This window comes from Triturus cristatus, chromosome 6 (genome assembly GCF_964204655.1).
Source record: "Triturus cristatus chromosome 6, aTriCri1.1, whole genome shotgun sequence".
Lineage (NCBI taxonomy): Eukaryota > Metazoa > Chordata > Amphibia > Caudata > Salamandridae > Triturus > Triturus cristatus.
In genome coordinates, this window is record NC_140589.1 from 409,992,723 (window position 1) to 410,011,034 (window position 18,312).

Sequence of the window (18,312 nt, forward strand, 5' to 3'; positions counted from 1 at the left end):
GTATTGAAAACCATAGGACAATCTGAGTAATATACGTGAACATATGAAATGCATAACCACATTTATTGTTTGATGGGTAGCCCACAAGCCAGCTGGGTCAGCAGAACCAACCACCTCTGTCCACATGGTGGAGGACCGCCCATCATATCTAGAGACCACTGCATACTTGGTGGGGATCTCTGTAAAGAAGGGCACCCACTGAGCAGGCCACCATGTTATTTTTGGTCAACTGTGCATTCTTTTGTGCTTTGTAGCAACAAATTCTTAAGTGTAGGCTTGGTAATGAAGGGAAAAAACAAATGCCCAGGACACTCAGGAACTTTTCTTGCTGCATTTCAGAAAACTTTTCGCATTTTCCTTCCTGGAAGTGGTACATTTTGCATCAGGTCTGATACAAAGCCATTGGCAAAAAGGTACGACTGGCACTAATGTGACCTGCTGGCCCTTCAGCAGATGGGCTGCTGGAGCTCAGAGGTTCTTCCAATTCTAAATGGGAATGGGCAACTGCAGGTTTGATGGGCAGGTACACCACCAGTCAACGTTTGTGTTGCTGTCCCACAAAAATCTAAATGAGACACATAATATTCAACCTTCTAATTACTCATTTCTGAATATCATTTGTAATGTATTATGCAAAACCATACACTTTAAACTGTTATTTTCATTCAAATGTAATGTCTACATACCTGACAATTTCAGTTCCACGCCAGCATCTAAGAGGGTTGTGTTCACCCTGCTACTTGTAGCATTAAACCAGTCCACTGATAGGGTGATGGACTGTTGCTTTCCAAGATATTCAAAGAAACCTTTCCACACAGAATTTACAAAAAAGACATCTGAAGGTACTGAATAATAAAGGAAAGGAACTATATTAAACATTCATTATATAAAATATAGGATAAACAATATCAGCATGAATTTAATTATTCTGTGAACAAGCAAACATACTGCAATAACTAATAAATGAACATGCAAAAGTTTATCTTATAAAAAACTTTATACTAATGCATAGCCATTACTGTTTTGTTTAATAATAGTTTATTGTATAGTTAATCACAATTTTTACAATTTATTCTCTTATCAAACAGCTATCTTTCGAAAGTAATGAAAAAGCATACAAGAGACACATTAGGATTCAGAATAACATACGTTGCACACTTGAGACATGTCCAGGTTAAAAGGTCTAATCGGTGCAAACTAGTCAACTCAAATAACAGTAATTTTATTCGGTTTCAGAAAGAAAACCATAAAAGTGCATGAAATCAACAGTACAGTTTATAATTACCATTACCTATTTACAAACAACATGGGAAGCAATTCATACGATTCAATTATTAAGAAAAGGATAAAAATAGGATAAAAAGAATACAATCCTTAAGATTCAATCTTGATCTAGACACTTAAAAACGTACAGTGATAATTCTAGTTAATCTGGTTCGGTTACAACTACTAATACCGTTTCCTGAAAGCAATTGCAAATTTGATAAAATTGGAAACCCCAGTGCATATATCAAATGTGGCCAGAGAATGCAAATAGTTAAAACCGTCAATATAAAAACATGGCCTAATTTCTTTTAAGATCGGGACTAAAAAATTCTCCTATTCTCTTTATAAAGAATGCAAACTAAATTTTGTTGACGACAATTTACGAATGTTAAACAACCACTCATCAATTGAGGGTCCGAACCCAATAAGCATTCCTTAGCCAGATCTCAGCATTGCCGAAAATGTAATAATAAGAACTTTGGTCTTAGCAGCTGCCTTCTTTCTGCGATTAGAGATTTACATATACACAGTATGCGTATCAAATAATCTATGGCCTGGCCACACCAATCATAGCTGAAATTCATGTTGCCATTTTACTCACCATTATAGAAATATGTCTGGGGAATTACGAAAAATCTAAATCTACCTATCACATATTCCTATTTTAATGTAAAAAGGAGATTCAGCAATTATTGTCGATCATTAATTTATATGTGCTACTTACCATCCATGAGTCCGTCCTCTACTTCAGATTAGTTAAATACTCATAAAGGAAAAGAAGTTTACCTTGCTTATTAGGGTAGAAAAAAAGTACGTGCACCATGAATTCTTGCCCAAAAAAGGGATTTCTTTAAGCTCCTTAAGTGGCTAAGCCGGAGCCAGGTTTTCACAGTGGATCAAACAAGCTGCCTGCACAACATAAGTTTGACTTCACAATTTGGACTCCGGGCACACTTGTGCTTGGGGTATGGAGTCTGAAGGCCAGAACAACAATCTGTACATTCGGCATTAAGCAACATTCACCCATCCTGATAGTTTTCAGAGAAAAGCTGACATGCCGTATGTATGGAAGGAAATGAGTTTTGCTGAGAGGAGCAGTTAGGAAGCAGGAGGACAAAGTACCTGTCACAAGTTTGGTTGGTATTTAAGGGCTAAAAGGCATCCAAAGGTGAATACGCCGGGAAATATATTTCATCCGGTATCCGGAAAAATAATATATTGACTATAATGGGGATACATAAAGGATAGCAGTTGGATGAAGGTCTTCCTTATTTTTTAGAGCAGTTGAACCTCCTGGAAATCGGATACGTTGAAGATGTTTTCATTTACTGTTCTGTACTGTGGAGGCCCCGAAGCGCTCGCAGCTCATAGAGAACCAACTCCAGGCTCATTCTAAAATTAAGAAAATCTATTTTAGGGCCTGAAGAAAGTGGTTAGAAATTATTATCTCCACCGAAACGTGCATTGGCAGTGAACCTTGTTTGCGTCCAAACACGGTGACAACAATAAAAAAAAGAATAACAATGCCTTTGGTGGTTCAAGATAGGCTTGTTCTGGGGACTATGAGTTTGAGTATGAATGACTGATATGCAAGCGAAGTGTATGATGTGAGTGGGGTTGGTGATGGTGAAGTATTGCTATTCTGTAGTTGGAAAGATATGATGAGTTTGGTACTAATGCACTTTAGATTACGAAATTAGTAACATTCTGTAGTAAGGGACTTTGCACTCTATAATTGAATGTGATAGAGATAAAAAATTATGAGAATTAAATACATGGATTTAGAATGATTTTGGATTGCTGACCACTTGTTTGATTGGCTTAGAGTGTCAAGAAATACAGGTTAAGTGGGGAATATTATTTTGCTATTTACTCATAATGACCCAAAGCACAGGGGTAATGACGGCATGGTTCATTTGTCAGACGAGTGAAGGCTGCATTTGGTAGGAGCCTCAGCTTTCAGTGTATTAAATTGGTTAGTTTAATGTTTTCTTTTGTCAAGCCATTTCCCCAGATATTTATAGGTTTTTAATCTCTGCAGTCTCGTATTATTTAGCTACAATTTACCATTGTTATTAGCTTTCTCCCAAAGACTACTATTTTTGTTTTATCTTACTTGATTCTTAGAATATTTTCAGGGTAGTATCAATGAATAGCATTCAGGGCATATTGCAGTCCTGACCTCTTGGAACTTTGTCCAAGAGGGTTGTATCGTCAACTAACTAAAATATGCCAATACATTGTTGACCTAATTTAGAAGTTTTGCTTATTGTTCTCTGGGAAATCTTGGCTCATGTAGTCACAGCAACAAGCTAAAAAGTCCTCCTAGAGCAAAGTACTGTCTGTTTGGTTGGAGAAATGAAGGGACAATTTCTGTGTCCTTGTGCCCTGCATGTGTACCTTGTCTACTTAAAGAACAATAGATTTTATGTATATAGTTCATGAGAAGTCTGCATGTGGTAGATGCAATCGCAGACACACAAACATATGATATGTGAACACAGGCACACAAACTACCTCATTGTAGGCAATGTACTCTTTTCAAATGTAAGATGTGCTATTTCCATTTGCATACCAGAGATGGCAATTTGCCGCCACCGCAGAGGTTGCCATCGCATCACCGGAGAAGCGCATCGCAGGGCCTGTCGCGGGTCAAGAAACCATTGATTTTGCCGCACGGCCATCGGGCGAGCAGGCATCGCATCCAAGTTGTCACATTGCATCAAAGACGCCATTTTGTCGCATTGCACCGGATCATCGCATCACATCGAGGCGCCATCTTGTCGCATCATAACCGGAACGCAGTAAGAAACCGACACATCACCTCCTCTCCAGTAAGGGACCGATGCATCAACTCCCCTGCGCTACAGTGAGGAACCGACGCATGACCTCCCCCAAAGAAAGGAACCGATGCATCACCTTCCCTGCTATCCTTTTTATTTATATTTGGTTACACATCCAAGGGACTTGGAGGGTAAAAAGTGTTGCATTTACCATCTATATTGAACTAAGCTATTTCTACCATCTGAAAGTCATATTTTTTAATACTGTATTGTGGATTTTTGTTATTTGGTCTTGTGTAGGGGTGGGCGGAATTTGCGTAGTCATGCTATGCAAAACTCTGTAAAACGGTAAAAAATCTCTGCGAGCGCGCAGAGTTCCACAAACACGCGGAATTGCTTGTTCCGCCAGTTCGCGATTCTTTTTTCCTGTTTGCGACGCTGTTTGCGTGATCAGGGGGAAATATCTTGCGAACACGCATTTTGAAAGCACGAACAAGCAAAGAATGGAACGGAATTTACCGCCCAGGCCTAGTCTTGTGTTAAGTCTAGATAAAGATTACTTATTTTTCTTTTTTTTTTTTAAGTTTGAGTTTATTGAAGAAATAAAGAAGGGAAGGAGAAGGGAGGGGAACGGGGTATAATCATCATGATAAACATATACAAAAAATAAGCAATTCAATAGAAACTCTCATTAAAAGCAATTATAACAAGCATGAAGCTTACATGAACAGAGCCTACGTATAGGAATGAAAAATACCATATAGTATAGTAGAACGTGATATCATAACAAAAAAGGCATTAAAGAAAGAAGAAAATCATGGTGGCTTACGCACCTCAACTGTGTTAGGATCTGGAGAGGCGTGCACCGGAGCAAAGGAGGAGAGATAGGATACCAAAGGAAGCCAAATCAGGTCGCGTTTAATTGCCAGGGAAATGGGAGATACGTAATTAGTATCTAGGCGATGATGGAAGCAAACTGCATTCCACCAAGATTGGTAGGAGACATTTGCAGCCTGTTTCCAATTAGAAGTAATGGTATGGAAAGCCACAGCAACTAGAAGGTCAAGTAGTAGATAATGGGAAGGAGATTGTGGGAGTGACGGTGATAGGGAACCTAGAAAAACTTGTGAAGGGGAAAAGGGAATTTGAAGTTGAAATATCTTTTGTATTTGCGTCCATACTAGGTGCCAGAACTTGGAGATAGGAGGGCATTCAAACAACATGTGTTTGAGATCTGCGACGGGACAGGAACAGGACCAACAAATAGGGGATGTGTCAGGTGAAAAACGGGATAAAGCTTGTGGAGTACATAAAGTTCTGTTATAAATGAAATATAAGGTTTGGGTAGTATTAGCAGCTCTAGAGGCTTTATGAAGCTTAGCCCATATTTTGTCCCAAAAAGGTATTGGCCAACCCTGAGAAAGATCCAATTCCCATGCATTCTCGATTTTAGATTTTAGTCTGTCAGTGGAGTACCGGAAAGAGTTATAAATAGCAGAGGCTGAGGGAGACGTCTCCAATAATAAAGAAGTAGCTTTGCGGTCCAAAGGAATATCAGTAGATGGCGCCAAAGAGCGAAGATATAAGATCAGGACTGGGAGAAGGGCATTGTATTGCGAACGAGCAGAAGAGGGCAGTGAGAAAGAGGATTGAAGTTCCTGGAATGAGAGAGGGGTATCTTGGGAAATTAATTGAGAGATCCAACACAATCCTCGAGAATGCCATGTCTTCCAAAAGATGGTGCGATTACGAATTTTGAAAAGAGAGTTGTGCCATATCGGTTGATCGTGAATGGAAAGGAGGGAGGGATAAGATGATATTATGTAAGGGAGAAGGAGAGTGCGGCAATGAGAAATAACAGGCGTACGAAAGCGAACTAAAGAAGACGTGAAGGATAAAAACTCGCGAAAGGTAAAGGGGGATAGAAAGGAAGATTCCATACTTAACCAGACGGGCGGATAGTGCGGAAGATCAGAAGAGAACCAACGGGTCGATTGTTTCAAAGAGAAAGCTCGATGATATTCTCTGAAATTCGGAAAGCGCACACCAGACTGAGCCTTATCCTTGCGCAATGAAGCCAAAGCTATCCGAGACCGCTTGCCATTCCATAAGAATTTCAGCAACAAGGAATCAATCCGTTTAAAGAAGGAAACTGGAATGTGTACTGGCAGCATGGAAATGGTATAAAGAAGAAGAGGGGATAACATCATTTTTATAGAATTGAGCCGACCCCACCAAGACAGAAAGAGCGGGTTCCAGCGTTGAATAGCCGTGTCCATTTTCTTGAAGACATAATCAAAATTAAATTTGAGTGTATCAGACAAGAGAGGAGCGAACCAAACACCCAGATATTTGATCCTAGATGGTTGCCAGGAGAAACTCGTTTGGGAAAAAAGATGCTTTTGACAAATAGGGTTTAAAGGTAGAATCTCGCACTTATCAGCATTTAGGCGATAACCAGAGACCGCGGAGAAGGAAGACATACTTATTTTTCTAAACTGCTGTGGTGTCCATTTGTAGTTCTTTTCACTGTATTACTGTATGTGTTCACAAATGCTTTACACAATGCCTCTGAGATAAGCCTGCCTGCTCGTGCCAAGCGACCAAGGGGGTGAGCAGGGGTTATTTTAGGAGTGTAGCCCCCTTACCCTGACTAGAAGCAAGGGCCCCTACTTGGTCAAAGGAAGCTACCTCTGCCAACGAGAGACCCACATAGTAAGCGCTGTTTAGGCTCGACCTAAAAAAAAGAAATCATCAGGGGAGCAGATACTGGTCCCCTAGATCACTGCTTGTTCTCCCTGAGGCTTCCAACATGATTCAGAGTCAGTTACCATCCCACCTCGGGGATGAATAACTTATTGGTTTGAGACCCAAGTCGTAGTCATAAACCTTTGATATATTCATTACTGATCGTAAAAAGGAAATGATGCAGATTTCAAGGCACCTCCTATTTTCGATTCAGAAACGATCACAAAAACTTTTTTACTAGTCAGATAGTCAGAAACACTTTTCTGACTTGTAAAAGACTTGTGTATGCAAAGAAAAAACATTCTGTGATTGTGAGCTTTATAGTTATGTTAAATACATTTGTGATTGCTAAGGGCTAGCAAGGATAATGATATAACGTACTCCAACAGCCAGGAACTACATGGCACGCCAAAGAAATAAACAATGATTTACTCAGAATCAAAGGTAGGAACATATAAAGAAAAGGAAAATATACTTGTGTTTATTTATTTCTTTACAGTCATTTCATTTATCAAGGGCAAAACAACTTGTTTAGAGTGCTATTGCATTTAAACGATTTAAGAATAAAATCGAATTTCAGATTTTACATCAAATTGACTTTTGATGATTTTTTTATAAATATTGAAGAATATTTAATACTGTTAGCTGAATTAGGCATTTTAATACCTTTACATATTTACAGATATTAGGCAGCAACAGAGGAAAATAACATTACCGGTATTTTATGGTTGATAAGATGTACCATTTTAGAGAAATAAAACTAGAAATAGTAGTCTTCTCTTGCACAACATGGATTTGGATTGATATAATAAAAAACAAGGCAATTCATATTTGCAGAAAAAACAGCGTGGTGGAAAAAAGTGACAAAAGGAAGTCATGGATGTGTGAAATAACCCTGAATATATATATACTGGCGCTGCTTCGGCTGTTCTGCTCTTTCACGGTAGTGAATTGGTTCGTGCGCGCCTCGAGGACTGGGGGCTACAGAGCAGTAGTGCGGTGATTCTACTGCACTTTGGGAGGCGTGTATTTGCATAGCTGCCCCTGCTGATGAAATTCCCGAGATTTGGGGCTAAAGCGGTGCGGGGACCCAGGGGAGCGCTTCATTGACACTACAAGCAGGACATTCTGGCTGACATCTACATCGGAACCCTGCATTCCGCCCGACGACTTGGTGTAACAATCTCTACATCCACCACTTACCTGAAGCAGAGCACTGCATTCTGGATGTTGGAGTTCTCGACCACCTTGGGAACTACGAACAGGGGGAGTTTCGTTCTAGAGGGCGGAGCCTTCATGATGACCAATAAAGGCGGCAGGAATATTTATCTGGTAACGACGGAAGCCACCTGTTAACTTGGGCGCTGAGGAAGGCAGTTTATGCCGAAATGCATTCGCCATGTCATCTGTGATTCAATAAAGGCTTCCTTGAACTTCCCTGCTGGGTCACTGCTCTTTCGCAAGGATGAGATTTGTTTGATTTAGACAGTGTCAGCCAGAGACACATTACTGAGACCCCCGCTTCACAAAGGACCGGACCTCACTGGCGCTGCTTCGGCTGTTCTGCTCTTTCACGGTAGTGAATTGGTTCGTGCCCGCCTCGAGGACTGGGGGCTACAGAGCAGTAGTGCGGTGATTCTACTGCACTTTGGGCGGCGTGTATTTGCATAGCTGCCCCTGCTGATGAAATTCCCGAGATTTGGGGCTAAAGCGGTGCGGGGACCCAGTGGAGCGCTTCATTGACACTACAAGCAGGACATTCTGGCTGACATCTACATCGGAACCCTGCATTCCGCCCGACCACTTGGTGTAACAATCTCTCCATCCACCACTTACCTGAAGCAGAGCACTGCATTCTGGATGTTGGAGTTCTCGACCACCTTGGGAACTACGAACAGGGGGAGTTTCGTTCTAGAGGGTGGAGCCTTCATGATGACCAATAAAGGCGGCAGGAATATTTATCTGATAACGACGGAAGCCACCTGTTAACTTGGGCGCTGAGGAAGGCAGTTTATGCCGAAATGCATTCGCCATGTCATCTGTGATTCAATAAAGGCTTCCTTGAACTTCCCTGCTGGGTCACTGCTCTTTCGCAAGGATGAGATTCGTTTGATTTAGACTGTGTCAGCCAGAGACACATTACTAAGACCCCCGCTTCACAAAGGACCGGACCTCACTGGCGCTGCTTCGGCTGTTCTGCTCTTTCACGGTAGTGAATTGGTTCGTGCCCGCCTCGAGGACTGGGGGCTACAGAGCAGTAGTGCGGTGATTCTACTGCACTTTGGGCGGCGTGTATTTGCATAGCTGCCCCTGCTGATGAAATTCCCGAGATTTGGGGCTAAAGCGGTGCGGGGACCCAGGGGAGCGCTTCATTGACACTACAAGCAGGACATTCTGGCTGACATCTACATCGGAACCCTGCATTCCGCCTGACCACTTGGTGTAACAATCTCTCCATCCACCACTTACCTGAAGCAGAGCACTGCATTCTGGATGTTGGAGTTCTCGACCACCTTGGGAACTACGAACAGGGGGAGTTTCGTTCTAGAGGGTGGAGCCTTCATGATGACCAATAAAGGCGGCAGGAATATTTATCTGATAACGACGGAAGCCACCTGTTAACTTGGGCGCTGAGGAAGGCAGTTTATGCCGAAATGCATTCGCCATGTCATCTGTGATTCAATAAAGGCTTCCTTGAACTTCCCTGCTTGGTCACTGCTCTTTCGCAAGGATGAGATTCGTTTGATTTAGACTGTGTCAGCCAGAGACACATTACTGAGACCCCCGCTTCACAAAGGACCGGACCTCACTGGCGCTGCTTCGGCTGTTCTGCTCTTTCACGGTAGTGAATTGGTTCGTGCCCGCCTCGAGGACTGAGGGCTACAGAGCAGTAGTGCGGTGATTCTACTGCACTTTGGGCGGCGTGTATTTGCATAGCTGCCCCTGCTGATGAAATTCCCGAGATTTGGGGCTAAAGCGGTGCGGGGACCCAGGGGAGCGCTTCATTGACACTACAAGCAGGACATTCTGGCTGACATCTACATCGGAACCCTGCATTCCGCCCGACCACTTGGTGTAACAATCTCTCCATCCACCACTTACCTGAAGCAGAGCACTGCATTCTGGATGTTGGAGTTCTCGACCACCTTGGGAACTACGAACAGGGGGAGTTTCGTTCTAGAGGGCGGAGCCTTCATGATGACCAATAAAGGCGGCAGGAATATTTATCTGATAACGACGGAAGCCACCTGTTAACTTGGGCGCTGAGGAAGGCAGTTTATGCCGAAATGCATTCGCCATGTCATCTGTGATTCAATAAAGGCTTCCTTGAACTTCCCTGCTGGGTCACTGCTCTTTCGCAAGGATGAGATTCGTTTGATTTAGACTGTGTCAGCCAGAGACACATTACTGAGACCCCCGCTTCACAAAGGACCGGACCTCACTGGCGCTGCTTCGGCTGTTCTGCTCTTTCACGGTAGTGAATTGGTTCGTGCCCGCCTCGAGGACTGGGGGCTACAGAGCAGTAGTGCGGTGATTCTACTGCACTTTGGGCGGCGTGTATTTGCATAGCTGCCCCTGCTGATGAAATTCCCGAGATTTGGGGCTAAAGCGGTGCGGGGACCCAGGGGAGCGCTTCATTGACACTACAAGCAGGACATTCTGGCTGACATCTACATCGGAACCCTGCATTCCGCCCGACCACTTGGTGTAACAATCTCTCCATCCACCACTTACCTGAAGCAGAGCACTGCATTCTGGATGTTGGAGTTCTCGACCACCTTGGGAACTACGAACAGGGGGAGTTTCGTTCTAGAGGGCGGAGCCTTCATGATGACCAATAAAGGCGGCAGGAATATTTATCTGATAACGACGGAAGCCACCTGTTAACTTGGGCGCTGAGGAAGGCAGTTTATGCCGAAATGCATTCGCCATGTCATCTGTGATTCAATAAAGGCTTCCTTGAACTTCCCTGCTGGGTCACTGCTCTTTCGCAAGGATGAGATTCGTTTGATTTAGACTGTGTCAGCCAGAGACACATTACTGAGACCCCCGCTTCACAAAGGACCGGACCTCACTGGCGCTGCTTCGGCTGTTCTGCTCTTTCACGGTAGTGAATTGGTTTGTGCCCGCCTCGAGGACTGGGGGCTACAGAGCAGTAGTGCGGTGATTCTACTGCACTTTGGGCGGCGTGTATTTGCATAGCTGCCCCTGCTGATAAAATTCCCGAGATTTGGGGCTAAAGCGGTGCGGGGACCCAGGGGAGCGCTTCATTGACACTACAAGCAGGACATTCTGGCTGACATCTACATCGGAACCCTGCATTCCGCCCGACCACTTGGTGTAACAATCTCTCCATCCACCACTTACCTGAAGCAGAGCACTGCATTCTGGATGTTGGAGTTCTCGACCACCTTGGGAACTACGAACAGGGGGAGTTTCGTTCTAGAGGGCGGAGCCTTCATGATGACCAATAAAGGCGGCAGGAATATTTATCTGATAACGACGGAAGCCACCTGTTAACTTGGGCGCTGAGGAAGGCAGTTTATGCCGAAATACATTCGCCATGTCATCTGTGATTCAATAAAGGCTTCCTTGAACTTCCCTGCTGGGTCACTGCTCTTTCGCAAGGATGAGATTCGTTTGATATATATATATATATATATATATATTCACTGAAAAAACCATAGGTTTCAGTGGCGTTATAGTTAGCTGGACTTTTCACTCGTACAAAACCATTGAAATTCCCCCGTTATAGTTAGTTCATCTAAGTATAACTCGCGCGCCCACAATGCACTGCTGATGACGTCACATATTACATCACTCATGACATGGTCAGTGACATCACTCATGACATCACTGATGACATCTCAAATGACATCACTGATGACATCACTGATGACATCATCCTTGTGATAGAGTGGCAGACCTCCTCTCACCCTAATTTAAACTTTGATACACACATTCAAAAATAGAGACTAAACTTTTCAAAACAATGGACATACCAATACCAGTTACAACAACCTCTTCAGTAATTCTAAGATCCACATCCACATCCACTCATTCACCAACAGTCCTATACAGTCACTCATACATGTATTCACTCATCATATGTACTCATACACCTATACATCCTGTTACACAATGCCACTCATCCATAGAGTTACTCACACACATAGTCACTCATGCTAATAAAGAATCAAACAAACATTTATTTGAATATACAGTTATACACACACCACCACACTTACTTCTACGGAAACTTACATATACTTAGTCTTTTAAACAATCACTCATAGAAACACATACTTATTCATTCAGGAACTCTTTCAATCTCTCACTCTCACATATACTCACTTATATACACCAATAGTCACATATACTAGTTTAAAACATATGTAGTTACTCATAAAGACACTATTGAGACAGTCATTCACTCACTAACACACCCATACACACACTCATCCACCCATACAGCCCTGCACACATGCTGTCTTCAACACATACAAAGAGTGAGTCACTCATTCATGCACCTATGCACTACGTAATACCCCCACCGAACCATGCAGACACTCAGACTGATACTCAAATAACCTATATAGACACCCATGTAGCTACTCACCAACCCATGCAGCCACTTATACACAAAGTGAGAGACTGATACAGATATTTACATATTTAAACATTACTCACTAAGCCATGTATTCACTATGATACACTTAATCAGTCAGTTACACAATCAATTTTTCAAAAACAAATCATCCATTTAGACACTTTATTCTTCCATCGACCTTGAGATATACATATATAAAACATATTTAATTTTCAGAAAAACACACATTCACTGGATGATGTCATCAGTGATGTCATTTGAGATGTCATCAGTGATGTCATGAGTGATGTCACTGACCATGTCATGAGTGATGTAATATGTGACATCATCAGCAGTTCATTGCGGGCGCGCGAGTTATAGTTAGCTGAACTAACTATAACGGGGGAATTTCAATGGTTTTGTACAAGTGAAAAGTCCAGCTAACTATAACACCCCTGAAACCTATGGTTTTTTCAGTGAATATATATATATATATATATATATATATATATATATATATATATTCACAGAAAAAACCATAGGTTTCAGGCACGTTATAGTTAGGAATTAGCATTTAAAAAACCTCAGAAATTCACTGAAAAAACCATAGGTTTCAGGGGTGTTATAGTTAGCTGGACTTTTCACTTGTACAAAACCATTGAAATTCCCCCGTTATAGTTAGTTCAGCTAACTATAACTCGGGCACCCGCAATGCACTGCTGATGACGTCACATATTACATCACTCATGACATGGTCAGTGACATCACTCATGACATCACTGATGACATCTCAAATGACATCACTGATGACATCACTGATGACATCATCCAGTGAATGTGTGTTTTTCTGAAAATTAAATATGTTTTATATATGTATATCTCAAGGTCGATGGAAGAATAAATGGGTATATAAGTGTCTAAATGGATGATTTGTTTTTGAAAAATTGATTGTGTAACTGACTGATTAAGTGTATCATAGTGAATACATGGCTTAGTGAGTAATGTTTAAATATGTAAATATCTGTATCAGTCTCTCACTTTGTGTATAAGTGGCTGCATGGGTTGGTGAGTAGCTACATGGGTGTCTATATAGGTTATTAGTTGGTTTTTTGAGTATCAGTCTGAGTGTCTGCATGGTTCGGTGGGGGGTATTACGTAGTGCATAGGTGCATGAATGAGTGACTCACTGTTTGTATGTGTTGAACACAGCATGTGTGCAGGACTGTATGGGTGGATGAGTGTGTGTATGGGTGTGTTAGTGAGTGAATGACTGTCTCAATAGTGTCTTTATGAGTAACTACATATGTTTTAAACTAGTATATGTGACTATTGGTGTATATATGTGAGTATATGTGAGAGTGAGAGATTGAAAGAGTTCCTGTATGAATAAGTATGTGTTTCTATAAGTGATTGTTTAAAAGACTAAGTATGTGTAAGTTTCCGTAGAAGTAAGTATGCTGGTGTGTGTATAACTGTATATGCAAGTAAATGTATGTTTGATTCTTTATTAGCATGAGTGACTATGTGTGTGAGTAACTCTATGGATGAGTGGCATTGTGTAACAGGATGTATAGGTGTATGAGTACATATGATGAGTGAGTACATGTATGAGTGACTGTATAGGACTGTTGGTGAATGAGTGGATGTGTATGTGGATCTTAGAATTACTGAAGAGGTTGTTGTAACTGGTATTGGTATGTCCATTGTTTTGAAAATTTTAGTCTCTATTTTTGAATGTGTGTATCAAAGGTTATATTAGGGTGAGAGGAGGTCTGCCACTCTATCACAAGGATGATGTCATCAGTGATGTCATCAGTGATGTCATTTGAGATGTCATCAGTGATGTCATGAGTGATGTCACTGACCATGTCATGAGTGATGTAATATGTGACGTCATCAGCAGTGCATTGCGGGTGCCCGAGTTATAGTTAGCTGAACTAACTATAACGGGGGAATTTCAATGGTTTTGTACAAGTGAAAAGTCCAGCTAACTATAACACCCCTGAAACCTATGGTTTTTTCAGTGAATTTCTGAGGTTTTTTAAATGCTAATTCCTAACTATAACGTGCCTGAAACCTATGGTTTTTTCTGTGAATTTCAAAGGTTTTTTAAATGCTAATTTCTAACTATGCCTACAGAGATAGGACATGTGAAGAAAGAAGAAAAAATGCACAGAAAGAAACAAAAGAAGTGCAGAAAGAAGCAACAGAAGTCCTCAAATACGAAGATAAGTGCAGGAAGAAGGATAACGTGCAGAAAGAACAAAAAGAAGAGCAGAAAGAAGCCTTGTTGCAAAATCATCCTGTACCCTCAACTTTTTCAGACGGATACTGGTGGTAACTGAGCCTGACTAACCAGTCCTAGAGCCAGTGCTATGTTAAAAGACACTTAGAATACAGTGAAAACACCTACATACACTAGGGAACATTATGCGTTGGGGTCCCCCTGTGATTAGCATGACCTCCTCTGTAAGCCCCTAGTATATAAGAGGGCATGGGGATTAAAACTACCTCTTAAAACAGGCCACAGGGCGTTTTTGCACACGTTAACTCAGGCCCCGTCCCCTCCCTTCACCACTGTGTAAACACGCCCTGTGTCCATTTTTAGTTGGGAGATTAAGTTCATTTGAATCCTGAGGGTCCCTGGGGTCCAACTAGCCCACTAGGTACCTCCAGTAAGTGCCACAGAGCTGCGTTGCAGAGAGGTGTAAAAAGTGGCACGGCCTGGACCACCTCTCTGCAATGCAGCTCAGTGGCGCTTACTGGAAGCACTTGGTGGGCTAGTTAGCCCCCAGGGGCCCTCAGTATTGAAGGGAAATTATATCCCCAATTTAAAACGTGCCATAGTGCGTGTTTGCACACGTCACCTCAGGCCCCGTCCCCTCCCTTCACCACTGTGTAAACGCGCCCTGTGGCTGTTCTAAGTTGAGAGATTAAGTCCCCTTGAATCCTAAGGGTCCCTAGGGTCAAACTAGACCACTAGGTACCTCCAGTAAGCGCCACAGAGCTGCGTTGCAGAGAGGTGTAAAAAGGGGCTTGGCCTCAGAACACCTGGCTGCAGCGCAGCTCCCTGGCGCATACTGGAGATACCTGTTGGGGGCGCGTTTGCAGAGTGCTGCACGGAGGGGGCATGGCCTCCGGCACGATGCCAGTCTTTTATTTATTTTAGTTTTTTAAGAAGGGGGGCTGTTTGGTTCCCCTTCTTATTCTAATTTATTGGCCCTGATGACCCCATCCCCCAGGGCCAGTCTCCTAATTATATTTTTTTGACCCCAATCCCCAGGGCCGGCCACTGTTTTTTAATTTTTTTAAAAAATATATATTTATAGACACACCTAGGACATGCTGGACAAACCGTACGTACCTATCACCATGACGATTTGCGTGATATTCATTAAAAGGCGACTATGCATGCAATGAATCCACGTGGAATGTATTTACACCACTAGTGAAGCTCTGACATGTCTGATGCCCTACCGTGCCTAATCCCGGTAGACACCCTTGTCGTTTATTTATACAAACTTGGGTAGCTATTGACGGGCACATTTAATACACATGCACACCAAGCCATTCAAAGGGGATTCGACAAAAATTCGACCAAAACTATGCAAGAAACCCCCCTCACGGTTAATAAAACACACATCCACTGCCGGATGTGTAATACTTTTTATTTTACTCTCTGGAAAGGGGACGAACATCACTTGAGAGTCACAGCGTGCTCCTGACAGAGCCCAATGCTGTGTTACACCCACCATTGCCTGCCGTGTGCCACACACCTCTGTGTTGTATTCCACTAGCTAGTGCATATGCTATGACACTCTCTAGCCCATGTGCACTGTAACACCACCCCGTGAATATGTCATGCCACACTTGTCTTCGCACGGGTTATATTGCCCCATCTAACGTGCCTTTCTCGATGCCTATGTTATAACGCACAGTGCTATGCCATACATATTACAATCTGGGATCCATATCTTTGTCACAGTGCATATGCAACCTTACACTCCCCAGCACATATTTTATATTACAACTTTAGAGACTAGTTAGGTTACACAACACTGCCCTGTGCATATTACACTCCAAGGCGCATATCGCATAGCACGCGCTAGTGCCTGTGCTATCTCGCGCTCTCCAATGAATCTGTCATTGCGCACAATGTATTGCATATTATATTTCACGCCCGGTTCATCTTATATCACACTTTTTGGTGCATAGTTTATACCATACACTATATCTAGTTTTCATTTTCAATCGTGCTCTCAGGACTATGTTCTATATAACACTGTGTTCACCTACCCTTTTCACGGGCATTACATTTTGCGATAGGGGGTGGAGGGTCAGGGGGTGTTTCTGCCAAGTGAGCCCGGAGTCACAGTCACAAACGTCCTCTTCTTCCTGAATAAAAGTGAGATTATGCTGCATACTTGTTCATATTTTAAGTAGTTCGCACAGACACAATGTTTTAAAAACAATAAAGTTCCTAATACCCGCCTTCTCTGAACAGTTAGCTTGCTGCCCCATCCCCTTCCTCCCTATCCTCTGTTGTGTGAATCCATGGACTAGCCTCCTCCCTCCTGCCATGCATGGTCTGATGTGCTGCCACTGCCCTCAGTATGATGTACCAGTCCACTCCTCCTGCCCTCCATTGCCCAATTCTATGCCCCATCATTGACCTCCTGCTTAAACTCTGTGCTTAGCTTGCTGCCCCTATTCTCCTTCCCCCTGCCCTCCGATGTCTTTGTGCATGCCCCTGCTCCATCCTTTTTGCCCACCATGTCCCATGGACCTGCCACTCCTATCTACTCTGAGTGTTCTGTTGAGCTGCCACTCCCCTCCCACCTGCCTAGCATTGTCAGATGACTGTAACCTGTCCCTGCCACCTCCACCCTGCCTGTCCACATGCCATGCCCCTATCCTCTTCCTCCTGTCCTACATGGTCCATTGTACTGCCACACCCTTCTGCTCTCCCTGGTCTGTTGTGCTGCAGCTGCTCCTCCTGCCTGCCCCGTGTGGTCTGTTGTGAGGTCCCTTCCCCTGAACTTTCTTGTCTGTGCACAGGTCCTGACCCTCCCTTCTATCCTCCATCGTCCTTTGTGCATGCCCCTCCACCCTCCTTCTTGCCCATCATAGCCATTGTGCTGCCACTAACCCTCCCACTTGCCATGCATGGTCTTCTGTGCTGCCATGGCCCCTCCCACCTTCCCTGTGTGGTCAGTTAGCTGCCCCTGACCCCCTCCCACCTTCCCTCCATGGTCTGTGTGTATGCCATCACAGTCTCACTGTTGCTCTTCATGGTGTGTCTTGCTTCTAGTGCCCATCCTGCCTGACCTCCATGGCTATCTTGCTGCTCCTGCCCTGCCCCCTTGCCCCCAGCCCTACTCCCTCCCTCCTGGCTTGTCTGTTCCATTGTAATGCCCCTGATCCGTCCCTCCTGCCCTTTATGGTCTGTTATGCTGCAGCTTTCTCTCCTGTCTGTCCATTATGGTCAGCTAGCTACCATTGCCTCTTGCCCCTCTGTTCTCTGTTGTCCATGTGCATGGTCCTGTCCCCTCCCTCTTGCTTTCTATGGATTGTTGTGCTGCACTCCCGTCCTGCATGCCCTGTGTGGTGTATTGTGCTGCTGCAAACCCTGATGCCTGCCCTGCAGGGTCAGTTTGGTGCACCTCTCCATGTCCCTCCTGTCCTCTGTTATCCAAGTCCATGTCCCTATCCCATTTCCTTCCATGATCCAATGTACCATACTTGCGAACATTTTGAACTTGGTAAGAGGGAGATTTTGAAAAAAAACTGGGGTATTGATTTTCCCCTTTGAGTTACATTGAAAAAGAGGATATTGTAGACAGGAGACAGATCAAATAAAGCCCATTTGAGCTTAAAAACATTGGACGTTTCCTGGCTGAATCGGGTCTGTTGGCATGTATGGTT

General features: G+C 43.3%; 1 protein-coding gene across 1 annotated transcript in view; it reads right to left on the reverse strand.

The window, feature by feature from the left end:
- Nucleotides 1–18,312, reverse strand: part of CSMD1 (CUB and Sushi multiple domains 1) — a 2,626,220-nt gene that overhangs the window by 87,505 nt on the left and 2,520,403 nt on the right. Inside the window, exon 60 of the mRNA XM_085610820.1 lies at nucleotides 687–845. Coding sequence (XP_085466946.1) covers nucleotides 687–845 — 159 coding nt within the window. The remainder of the gene's footprint in view (nucleotides 1–686; nucleotides 846–18,312) is intronic.